Source organism: Salvelinus fontinalis, chromosome 21 (genome assembly GCF_029448725.1).
Source record: "Salvelinus fontinalis isolate EN_2023a chromosome 21, ASM2944872v1, whole genome shotgun sequence".
Classification (NCBI taxonomy): domain Eukaryota; kingdom Metazoa; phylum Chordata; class Actinopteri; order Salmoniformes; family Salmonidae; genus Salvelinus; species Salvelinus fontinalis.
In genome coordinates, this window is record NC_074685.1 from 18,267,911 (window position 1) to 18,280,322 (window position 12,412).

Sequence of the window (12,412 nt, forward strand, 5' to 3'; positions counted from 1 at the left end):
GAAATGGAGAACTGGCCCTCTGACAAACCCACTCCCAGCAGATTTATGCGTGTTGGGCTTCTTTGGAGTGTGTGAGTATTTTACTGCATTTTAGAGAGAAAATAGTATTTCATGAAGTTGTGGGTGCTGAGACAATTAGGGAGACAATACCATAGCTCTGAATACATACGATATTACAGTTTTTAATTCAGTTGACTTTTCACAGAACAATCTATTACACGACCTTTAAACTATTTGGTGTTGTATTGATAGGTATTGTATGGTACCTTGTATTGGGAACGGCACCTTACTCATACATTTAGTTATTATTATGTTTTGTAAAGGAGCCACATAATGCTGTTTCTCATTGTAGTGCTTCAACATCACTGCCCTCTTTCCCACTTCCATGTACTAAATCCTCTGAATCACACACCACTCAACCCATTCATATGGGTGACTCAGAAGTTGTTCCTGCACTCCATAGGTTGAGTTGTGTGTTTGTTGCCCTTTGAAGTGTCACAACTGTGACACAACACCATGTTATTTTATCTGTTGTGGAAACACCTGACTCATTCAGCTTCTCTGAAGTCTTATTCTTTTACTTAATGCCAAGTTTTGCCAACCACTAGTTACTCCTCTGGGGTTTATTTATAGAGACACCTCCTACACACTTTAAAACTTCTTATGGCTGCAGGGGCAGTATTGAGTAGCTTGGATGAAAAGGTGCCTAGAGTAAACTGCCTGCTCCTCAGTCCCAGTTGCCAATATATGCATATTATTATTAGTATTGGATAGAAACCACACTGAAGTTTCTAAAACTGTTTGAATGTTGTCTGTGAGTATAACAGAACTCATATGGCAGGCAAAAACCTGAGAAAAAAATCCAACCAGGAAGTGGGTAATCTGAGGTTTGTAGGTTTTCAAGTCATCGCCTATCGAATACACAGTGGGATATGGGTCAGTTTGCACTTCCTACGGCTTCCACTAGATGTCAACAGTCTGTAGAACCTTGTCTGATGCCTCTACTGTGAAGTGGGGCCGAAGGAGACAGGAATGGGTAAGGTCTGCCATGAGCTGACCATGCTTGTTCACATGAGGGAGCTCTGTTCCATTGCACTTCTGAAGACAATGGAATTCTCCGGTTGGAACATTATTGAAGATTCATGTTAAAAACATCCTAAAGATTGATTCAATACATCGTTTGACATGTTTCTACTGACTGTGACGGAACTTTTTGACATTTCCTCTGCTTTTAGTGAACGTGCTTCGTGACTTTGGATTTGTTTACCAAACACGCTAACAAAAGTAGCTATTTGGACATAAATGATGGACTTTACCGAACAAAACAAACATTTCTTGTGGGAGTGCATTCCGACGAAGATCAGCAAAGATAAGTGAAGATTTATAATGCTATTTATGACTTTTGTTAACTTCACAATTTGGCGGGTAACTGTATGGCTTCCTTTTGTGGCTGAACGCTGTTCTCAGATTATTGAATATTGTGCTTTTGCCGTAAAGCTTTTTTGAAATCTGATACAGCGGTTGCATTAAGAACAAGTTTATCTTTAATTCTATGTAAAACATGTATCTTTCATCAAAGTTTATGATGAGTATTTCTGTTATTTGATGTGGCTCTCTGCAATTTCTCTGGATATTTTGGAGGCATTTCTGAACATGGCGCCAATGTAAACTGAGGTTTTTGGATATAAATATGAACTTTATCGAACAAAACATATGTATTGTGTAACATGAAGTCTTATGAGTGTCATCTGACTGTGTTTGGCTGTGTTTGGCTGTGTTTTTCTGTGATTTTGCGGTGACCCAACATAATCGTTTGTGGTGCTTTCGCTGTAAAGCCTTTTTGAAATCGGACACTGGTGGGATTAACAAGAAGTTTATCTTTAAAATGGTGGGAAATACTTGTATGCTTGAGGAATTTTAATTATGAGATTTCTGTGTTTTGAATTGGGCACCCTGCACTTTCACTGGCTGTTGTCATATCGATCCCGTTAACGGGATTGCAGCCCTAAGAAGAGTGTGTAAGTGATAATGCATAAAGTCTTTGCTTTTGTCTCCACCGTGTGTGTGTGTGTGTGTGTGTGTGTGTAGATCCTAGCCAACCTAGTGATGGAGACCCTCCATCCAGAGTTGAGGAATCTGATTGGTCCTCGTCTAAAGGGGAAGATACAACAGCGACAGAGGAACTGGATGCTGGTGAGTTGTTGTCCCTCCTACATGCTCCACTGTGTTCTTTCCTAGAACCTGGAGTTTACCCCGACCACATGTTAAGTTTTTCCCATTCAGGTCACATAGTCAGGAAAACTCCTGAACCTACCATTCCTAACCACATTGCTGATTGCGCCGGCGTCCCAAATGGCACCCTATTCCCTACAGAGGGAATTTACACTACGATAGATTCCCGAGAGAAATCGGAAAAAATACCCGCGGCTAGATGTATTACAATAGTGTAAAGACTAGAATCTTGATTCATTTTTTACATCTCTTACGCCACCTCCTCGTGCGAGACTGCCCCTGCAAAGCAGTTAATGTAAACAAAATAGTATCCAAGAGAAATGTTTGCCCCTATAGTAAAAATCTTAATAGCAGAGCAATGTTTTTAAAACAGCTGGAATGTATAGACATTTACCTTATACTTTAGACTTGTTTTATATATGTTTTACCTGGAATTGCTGTAATAGCCTGTTACTCTCAAATGGTCGCTGTAGCTTTAAGGGAATCTCAGAACACAGCTGGCAGGCACTGCAAGCAGCATCTCCGCAGTGAATTACCAACATTTTCAGGCGCAATGAAACATTCTTAATGTAATGATTTGCATGATATTGGTCAAATGAAGTCTGGTTTGTTGTAAGCTAACTTCAATACTCTAAAGTTGTAGCTAGTGTAAGCCTAAATGCTATGTGAACCCTTTGGAATTACCTGGATTTCTACATAAATTGGTCATCAAATTTCATCTGATCTTCATCCAATCAATGAGATGAGATTGGAGGTGTTGGTTAGAGCTGTCCTGCCCTATAAAAAACAATCAAAGTTTGAGTTTGCTATTCAAAAGAAGCATTTCCTGATGTGAACCATGCCTCGAACAAAATAGATCTCAGAAGACCTAAGATTAAGAATTGTTGACTTGCATAAAGCTGGAAAGGGTTTACAATAGTATCTCTAAAAGCCTTGATGTTCATCAGTCCATGGTAAAACACATTGTTTATAAATGGAGAAAGTTCAGCACGTTTGCTACTCTCCCTAGGAGTGGCCGTCCTGCAAAGATGACTGCAAGAGCACAATGCAGAATGCTAAATGAGGTTAAGAAGAATCCTAGTGTCCGCTAAATACTTACAGAAATCTCTGGAACATGCTAACATCTCTGTTGACAAGTCAACGATACATAAAACACTAAACAAGAATGGTGTTCATGGGAGGACACCACAGAAGAAGCCACTGCTGTCCAAATAAAACATTGCTGCACGTCTGAAGTTTTCAAAAGTGCACGTGGATGTTCCACAGCGCTACTGGCAAAGTATTCGGTGGACAAATTAAACTAAAGTTGAGTTGTTTGGAAGGAACACACAACACCAACATCAAAACCTCATCCCAACTGTAAAGTATGGTGGAGGGCGCATCATGGTTTGGGCTGCTTTGCTGCCTCAGGGCCTGGACAGCTTGCTATCATAAACTTCGGAATTTATTATTCCGTTGATCAAGACATTTTGCAGGAGCATGTTAGGCTATCTGTCCACAAATTGAAGCTCAACAGAAGTTTGGTGATGCAACATGACAACAACCCAAAACACAGAATTAAATCAACAACAGAATGGCATGAACAGAAGAAAATACGTATTCTGGAGTGGCCCAGTCAGTCCTGACCTCAACCGATTGAGATGCTGTGGCATGACCTCGAGAGCAGTTCACACCAGACATCCCTAGAATATTGTGGAACTGAAACAGTTTTGTAAAGAGGAATGGTCCAAAATTCCTCCTGACCATTGTGCAGGTCTGATCCACAACTACAGAAAACATTTGGTTGAGGTTATTGCTGCCAAAGGAGGGTCAACCAGTTATTAAATCCAAGGGTTCACATACTTTTTCCACCCTGCACTGTGAATGTTTACACGGTATGTTCAATAAAGATATGAAAACGTATAATTGGTTGTGTGCTCGTTTAAGCAAACTGTTTGTCTATTGTTGTGACCTAGCTGAAGATTAGATCAAATGTAATGACCAATTTATGCAGAAATCCAGGTATTTCCAAAGGGTTCACATACCTTTTCTTGCCACTGTATGGTTCAGCTAATGTTATGGGCCCTGGTCAAATGGTCCTCATCCCAAATGGCACCCTAAATAGTGCATTACATTTGACATGCCTACATAGTGCACTAGCTATGGGCCACAGTCAAAAGTAGTGCACTATGTAGGGAATAGGGTGCCATTTGGGAGTGGGAGTGTGTTCAACCTCTCGCTCTCTCCCCCTCTACAGATCTCTGAGGCGGTGTATAAGCAGGTGTTGTCTCAGACCCAGGCTCAGTATGAGGCTTTAGTCCAGGCCTGTGAGGTTCAGACATCCCGTCTAGACGCAGTGTTACGCACAGACATGGACCAGATAATCACGTCCAAGGAACACGTCAGCGGCAAGATCCGCGGTGAGAGACATGCACACACGGCACCCATAGAAAACACTCCTTACTGATATGTAGACTTCATCCAAATCGGGACTAAAAGAGATCCTAATCAAATCACACTGTATTAGTTCTCTCAACAATTGTACTTCTGCAGTCTTAGCGTCTGTAATGTCCATTGTTAGAGTGCCTACTGTTTGTCACTTCTAGTGGTTTTGGTTTGTTGAGTGCAGAGCTAAGGGCTTATTGGCACAGTAAAGCAGTAAGACCAGTTACTGGTTACATCCCAAATTCACCCTATTCTCTACATAGTGTACTACTTTTGACCACAGCCTTATGGGCCCTGGTCAAAAGAAGTGCACTATATAGGGAATAGCGTGGCATTTGGGATGCGCTCATTGAGTAACACTACAGTATTAGACTATGGTATCATGTTACTGGTGAATTTCTATGGACAATTGCCACCAGAGGGATCCTGTACTGTAACTGACCCTCCCTTTCCCTCACATTTCAAACTCCTACTCTGTTTCTTTACTCTCCCACTTTCTCTCTCTCATCCCTTACTCCCATCTCTCTCTTTCTTTACCTTAGCGCTCTCTCTCTCGTCTGCCTGCCTGCTTGTTTTAACCATAAAGCATCTTTCACTATTTTATTCTAGCACTGTCACCATTCCACCTAAAAAGAAAAAGGGCACTTTTTTTTTTCTTTCTTTCTTGTGATTTGTTTCCCATGGAGCCAATGTTGAAAGACTGCATTCCTTAGATGTCACTGGAGTCCAATGTTCACTTTATACCACTGGTACACTTAAGACCGGGCTCAGGGCTCACAGGTCCACTATGTGATGGAGGAGCGGCATCTATTGAGGAACTTTAAATGTCTTTGAACTTTCGATTTGGTTTAACGTTGGACCAGAGCAAACTAACCAGAGCTACCCAACAGGCTTGTGTCCGCAGAGCAGCACTAAAATTAAAAACACGTCTTACCTTTTTGTAGTTCATAAATCCAATGTGAAACGTGATAACTATAGTATCCTTAACTAGCATTGAAAAAAGTTAATACATTCTTTTAAACATCTCTCCCTAATTTCTGAATCACGCTTGTAACGTCGTCAGGAGGCCACAGTAACGTCGTCAGGAGGCCACAGTAACCTATGTAACGTCGTCAGGAGCCTACAGTAACCTATGTAACGTCGTCAGGAGGCTACAGTAACCTATGTAACGTCGTCAGGAGGCTACAGTAACCTATGTAACGTCGTCAGGAGGCTACAGTAACCTATGCAACGTCGTCAGGAGGCTACAGTAACCTATGTAACTTCGTCAGGAGCGTAAGTAACGTCGTCAGGAGTCTACGTAACGTTGTCAGGAGCCTACAGTAACCTACGTACCGTCGTCAGGAGCGTACAGTAACCTACGTAATGTCGTCAGGAGCCTACAGTAACCTATGTAACGTTGTCAGGAAGCTACAGTAACCTACGTAACGTTGTCAGGAAGCTACAGTAACCTACGTAACGTTGTCAGGAGGCTACAGTAACCTACGTAACGTTGTCAGGAGGCTACAGTAACCTACGTAACGTTGTCAGGAGGCTACAGTAATCTATGTAACGTTGTCAGGAGGCTACAGTAACCTACGTAACGTTGTCAGGAGGCTACAGTAACCTACGTAACGTTGTCAGGAGGCTACAGTAACCTACGTAACGTTGTCAGGAGGCTACAGTAACCTACGTAACGTTGTCAGGAGGCTACAGTAACCTATGTAACGTTGTCAGGAAGCTACAATAACCTATGTAACATTGTCAGGAAGCTACAGTAATCTATGTAACGTTGTCAGGAGGCTACAGTAACCTACGTAACGTTGTCAGGAAGCTACAATAACCTATGTAACATTGTCAGGAAGCTACAATAACCTATGCAACATTGCAGGAGGCTAAAGTAATCTATGTAACGTTGTCAGGAGGCTACAGTAACCTATGCTTCAGTGTGGAGGGGCAGGTAGCCTACACACACACACACCCAGTAGCAAAGATTTCCAGCTGGCAGGCAGATGCTGGAATAAGTTTCTGAGTGACGGAGTGAGGGCTTTGCATAGGCGCTTTGTTAGGATTTTTGTGTGACTGTAAAAAAAATGCCCGGAACGTAAAATAATGTTATTAAACAGTTTCCATGCTTATAATATAACGGCTTTGTTCCAGGAACAGTATAGATCACTTTCGTTTTCAGTTCGAGTTCTGTTTCTCAAATAATGTCATTATTTTGTGTTCTGTTCCCTGAACCTGTTCCCACCCTTGCTTTCCTCCGTACTTTTCAGTCTGATGCCTTTGGGTAAGCCGAGTCAAGGCTTTGTGGAATCGAGCTCCAACTTTAAATTATGGAACGCCAACCTTGTACCTTTGTCCTCTGTAGTTGCATGCCTTTCTTTGCAGAAATACATACTTTTTCAATAAACGTTAATCAAATACCGCCACCGACTTTTTCCTTGTTGAGATTCAATTGCCACATGCGCATTTGCGCTGAGTTGAAATCTTAGAGCAACACCAATGAGCAAACAGTTGGTTGTATTTTTTTTTTTTTTATCCCCTTTTCTCCCCAATTTTCGTGGTATCCAATCGCTAGTAATTACTATCTTGTCTCATCGCTACAACTCCCGTACGGGCTCGGGAGAGACGAAGGTCGAAAGCCATGCGTCCTCCGAAGAACAACCCAACCAGCCGTACTGCTTCTTGACACAGCGCGCCTCCAACCCGGAAGCCAGCCGCACCAAAGTCGGAGAAAACACCGTGCACCCGCCCCCCTCGGTTAGCGCGCACTGCGCCCGGCCCGCCACAGGAGTCGCTGGAGCGCGATGAGACAAGGATATCCCTACCGGCCAAACCCTCCCTAACCCGGACGACGCTAAGCCAATTGTGCGTCGCCCCACGGACCTCCCGGTCGCGGCCGGCTGCGACAGAGCCTGGGCGCAAACCCAGAGACTCTGGTGGCGCAGCTAGCACTGCGATGCAGTGCTCTAGACCACTGCGTCACCCGGGAGGCCCCCAGTTGGTTGTATTTGATTAACGTTTATTAGAAAAGTATGGTTTCAGCAAACAGAGGCACGTAACTACAAAGGTACAAAGGTGGCCATTTCATAATTTGTATTTTTTTTGTAAGTATTGACCTTGGGCGAATCGATGCAGTCAGAGCTAGATTCCACAAAGCCTGGTCTCGGATCCACTCCATTGGTGAAATTCATCAGAAACTTCCTTCACCATGGAGTGGAGTTTAGGCTGCTAGGTAATGCTCTGGGTAACACTTTGGTCTGGAAGTGTGGGTGTTTTCTCTCTACTGACCACCATGGTGACTAACAATACTCCTCCATGTCTCCCCACTCTGTAGCTCTGGTGTTGCCCAGGGCAGAGCAGCTCCTGCGGGTCAGCGTCCAGCCCTTCCTCAGCTCCATCCTGGAGGCCCTGATGGAGCCCACTAGCCGAGGCTTTTCCGAGGTCCGAGACGTCTTCTTCAGAGAGCTGGTGGAGGTCAGCAAGAACACGCTTAACGGAGGGGGCAAGGACAAACTGGGAGAGGTGAGTGGACCACCGGACTGGACACACCAGACGGGTTCGCAGGGACACTGGGGGATTGTCTTTGGTGCCAAGTCCTCATCCCTCTGTCTGTCCTTAACCCACACTCTTTCTCTCGCTCCCTCTGTCTCTCCTTCTTTCCCCTCGCCCCTTTCACCATCACTCTCTCAGCACATGGAGAAGATCTCTATGCTGGCGTTCCACCCGGTGAAGATGCAGAGCTGCTATGAGAAGGTGGAGCAGCTGAATCTGGAGGGACTGCAGCAGAGGTTTGATGTGTCAAGCCCCTCCGTGTTCATCCAAAGGGCTCAAATCCTCATGAGAGAGGTGAGACCTTAACCCACAAATCCCACCACCTAGTAGGCATAGTGGGTATGGATGTGCCCTGCCACACCAGACTACCAACACTTTAGTTTTTTGAAGCTCTGATGCTGTGTTCATAACCAAGTGGGAAGATGGTAATTTCTAGTTGTGAAGTAGTAAATACGAGTTGGATGCATTCACGTGTTTTGAACTTGTTGAAAAACGCTAATTGGCTAATGGCAAACAAGTGTGTCAGATCAGTAGGAATGATCAGTAGGAATGTCCCCCCCCACATGTATCACTTATGTCTTCTCTCCTCTGTAACAGCAAATGGACAATGCTGTGTACACGTTTGAGCATCTGCTCCACCAGAGTCTGGAGGGAAAGGTCCAGGGAGGAGAGGACCTGTGTAAGACCATCCACTGCTGTCAAGACAGAGTGCTTAAGGTTCGTTAGTTAGTCTGAGGGTGGATTAGGATGAAGGCGAATGACTGGATTGATTGAATGGATTAATTGATTGATATAAGAATAGATTGGCCCCTTAATACGGTTGCAAAATTCCAGTTACTTTCCAAAAATTCCAAGGTTTTCCTGAAATTCTGGTTGGAGGATTCCAGATTTCCCACCTGATACCGGGAATATTCCAATCGGGAGGCCGGAAAACCTGGGAATTTGGGAAAGTTTATGGAATTTTGCAACCCTTGCCATCACGGATCAAAGAGTCTAAGGTCTTGTGTCTTTATCCCTCTCAGAAATATGACTATGACAGTAGCACGGTGCGTAAGAAGTTCTTCAGAGAGGCCCTGCTACAGATCATCATCCCCTACATGCTGAAGCAGCTCTCTCCCTCCTTCCATCTGGTGAGGCTCACTGAATATAGTGATACCCTTCAGACTTTAGCCACCCGTATGGAACCCTATAACCTCTGGTCAAGAGTAGTGCACTATATAGGGACTGGGGTGCCACTTGGGACGTTACCTATGTTGAATGCATTCGTCTGTAACCTCTCATGTCCTACCTCTCAGGACCTCCCTCGCTTTCAGGAGCTGATCTTTGAGGACTTCTCCCAGTTCATTCTGGTGGAGAACGTGTTTGAGGAGGTGGTGCTGCAGTCTGTCACCAAGGACATCATGATGGGTGAGTGGTGGCCACGCATGTGGACACTGGCCTGGCATAGACTAGATCATTGGAGAGATTCGCAAAGCATCTCAGAGTACTGAACAAGATTATATGGTCATCTTAGATCAGCAGATCCAGCAGTGCTATTCTGAGGTGATTGGTGATATGGCCCTGATGTAAATGTGACACAAATGAACTTTTAGCATGGTAGTGATTCTATGTTTGCCTACAGCTGTGAAAGAGGTGGCGGTCCATAAGAAACACAACCTGTACAGAGACAGCATGATCCTAACCAACAGCGACCCCAACCTCCACCTGCTGGGGGAGAACCCCTCGGTGGACTGGGCATCCCAGTTCAGGAGTGGGAATGAGGAGCCTGAGGGGGCCCTGGGAGGAGGCGGCCAGTCCAGCAGGAGGCGTAGGCAAGTGGTCTCCATGATCCAGCTGGACGAGATGGGTCCACTGCCCTACGAGTCATGCCTGGAGGTGCCGGGGGTGGACTTCATCCCCGAGGAGGGAGAGATTGAGGAGGTGGAGGTTAAAGCTCAGGAGCCCAAGGAGCAAGAGACCCCCACGGAACCACACCCCCCCAAGGAGCCTGATTCTCCAGACAGCGTGCAGGAGATCTGTTACCACAGCAAACCGGTGGTGGAGATGATGGTCTCGGCTTCAGAGGAGGACTTAGCTGTTCTCACCAATGGGACAGGGACGCTGACGCTGGAGGATGGGAAGGAGGAGGAGGTGACACTCATCACCACCGTGGTGGAGGAGACACACAGGACGTCACCACAGTGGATGCGCGCCCCACAGGAAGTGAACGAGCAGCTGATAGAAACAGGAAGTCCAGACCAGGAAGCTGAGGGGGGGCTTCAGGAAAAGGGGGAGGCAGCTATTGAAGGCAAGGGGGAGGAAGACGAGGCGGCCATCAAGAACGCCATACAGGAAATAGAGATAGCGGTACAGGAAGAGGATGGAGAGAGGATAACTGAGTGTGCCGTAGACTCTGAAGCAGAGCTGGCCCCGCCATTGGCCGACTCCAGCCGACGGGGGCATGATGACAGCGGCTTCCAGCCGCCTACCAATGAGGCCTTGAATGAGGGCAAAGCTCAGCCAATCAGGGATGCTCTGAAAACAGAGGACACTGTAGTCGACCCAGGAGAGGTGGTGGTGGTTTTAGAGCCGGGAGACACTGCACTGCACACCGAGTGAGACCGGGGAGGACTTCACTGGGAAAACAGCAGAAGGCAAGACAGAACTTGTATATAAGATTTTGAATGGTAGGACAAGGGAGCAAAAACGTTTCATTTTAGTCGGTGTTAACTGATAATTCCTGACCCCTCAGCATTGTTTTTCTGGTTTATATTCCGTACAGTCACATTTACAACAGTGGCCTATTTAACTGTGACTTCCAACCTCTCATCTGAAGTCATGTTTGTTCAAGTTTAATTTCTCTTAATTTTACATTTTATTTTACTCTATTCCTCAAGCTTTTGTGTGCGACACTGAACCCCAGGTATCTGCTGCATTATCCTTAGATTGTGTGGTCACTAAGGAGTAAGGAATTTACATCAGAATTGGATAAGGGATGTGGGGAGAATTGTGGATGCAGAAGATAAACATTACAGTACAGAGGCCTATCTGCAAGGGCCCTAGGGATATGTTCACAGAGATGCATGACATAGATAGTTAGAACTCTATGGTTCATGAGCAGTCACACACCCACTGGTCATTACATGTCCTTTTATTCAGCAGTAGGGGGCACTGTAGGCAGGCGGTTGACGCAAACAGTCTGACATGTTATCCTACTGTAATGGACATTGTTGTGTATAACATATCATTATAGAGATGTAGCTGTCATTCTATTCAGGGTCTGGGAGCACTGCTTTTTAAAATGTTTTTACATTGACTTAGCAACTTGTATAAAACCAGTCAGACATTTTGTCTTGAATAAGTTTATGTTGAGCCTCTTTTTCAACCATCATTTTTTTCACAAGTGGCCTTATTGTTTCAACACTATATTTTTACAGTGCATGACTTTAGCATGAAATGGCACTTGCTTACTGACTTATTTTCTATGCATGTTACTCCAGCCCTTAAGTGTGAGGGGAGCTGCTCAAATGGTAGCGGTCACTACAGTCGTATTATAGATGCTAGAGGTCCCATGTCGGCTACAGTGCTACTGAAATGCCGCCGTCATAATTATGCTTACAGTTGTTACTAAAGGGACTTTCTCTGCTGATAACTTTTGACTGTGACGCATCAGCAGAATCTCATTGAGATAGAATGCTGTCTGCGTGTGGGAGGTCTGGATGACTGACAGCAGGCTATGTACCTAGTCATGAAGAGGCCTCTGTGTCAGTCTCTTCTGGCCAAACAAAGGGAATCATGGGAAAATAACCAAGTCATTTCCCCCACTCTTTTAAAATGAGGGAAATCAAATGTATTATTTCCTAAACTATCAATGCTATGTTTATGGACACTGTATATTCAAGGCACATTGTTCCTAAATCAGGCTTAATCAGTTTGTAGCCTTGAGGAAAATATTTCCATGTAACTCCATGACTTAAAGGGTTAGTTCACTCAATGCCTCTGTTTCCTTCTTATTTATGACACATACTGTGTGGTGCTCAATGCACCAGCCTCTGCTATATTCTTTATTTTATATGTAAAGCTCCATACAAGAACTTTTTATTGATTGTGTTTAGCTATATGTATGACTGGCTATAGTTGTATGGATTAATAAATAAGTTGATTTTATGGTTTTCCTATTGTTCATCTGTATCTCTAGACTAAAATGCATTTTCAAATCAATTATATCATATTCAATTTT

At 44.5% G+C, this 12,412-nt stretch overlaps 1 protein-coding gene across 1 annotated transcript in view; it reads left to right on the top strand.

Annotated features, from left to right (window-relative positions):
• niban2a (niban apoptosis regulator 2a) overlaps window positions 1-12,339 on the top strand; it is a 46,469-nt gene extending 34,130 nt beyond the window's left edge. Inside the window, 9 exon segments of the mRNA XM_055874162.1 lie at window positions 2,089-2,193; window positions 4,469-4,631; window positions 7,976-8,163; window positions 8,332-8,487; window positions 8,791-8,910; window positions 9,216-9,323; window positions 9,489-9,600; window positions 9,815-10,784; window positions 10,786-12,339. Coding sequence (XP_055730137.1) covers window positions 2,089-2,193; window positions 4,469-4,631; window positions 7,976-8,163; window positions 8,332-8,487; window positions 8,791-8,910; window positions 9,216-9,323; window positions 9,489-9,600; window positions 9,815-10,784; window positions 10,786-10,906 — 2,043 coding nt within the window. The 3' untranslated portion in view covers window positions 10,907-12,339.
• The last annotated feature ends 73 nt before the right edge of the window (window positions 12,340-12,412 follow it).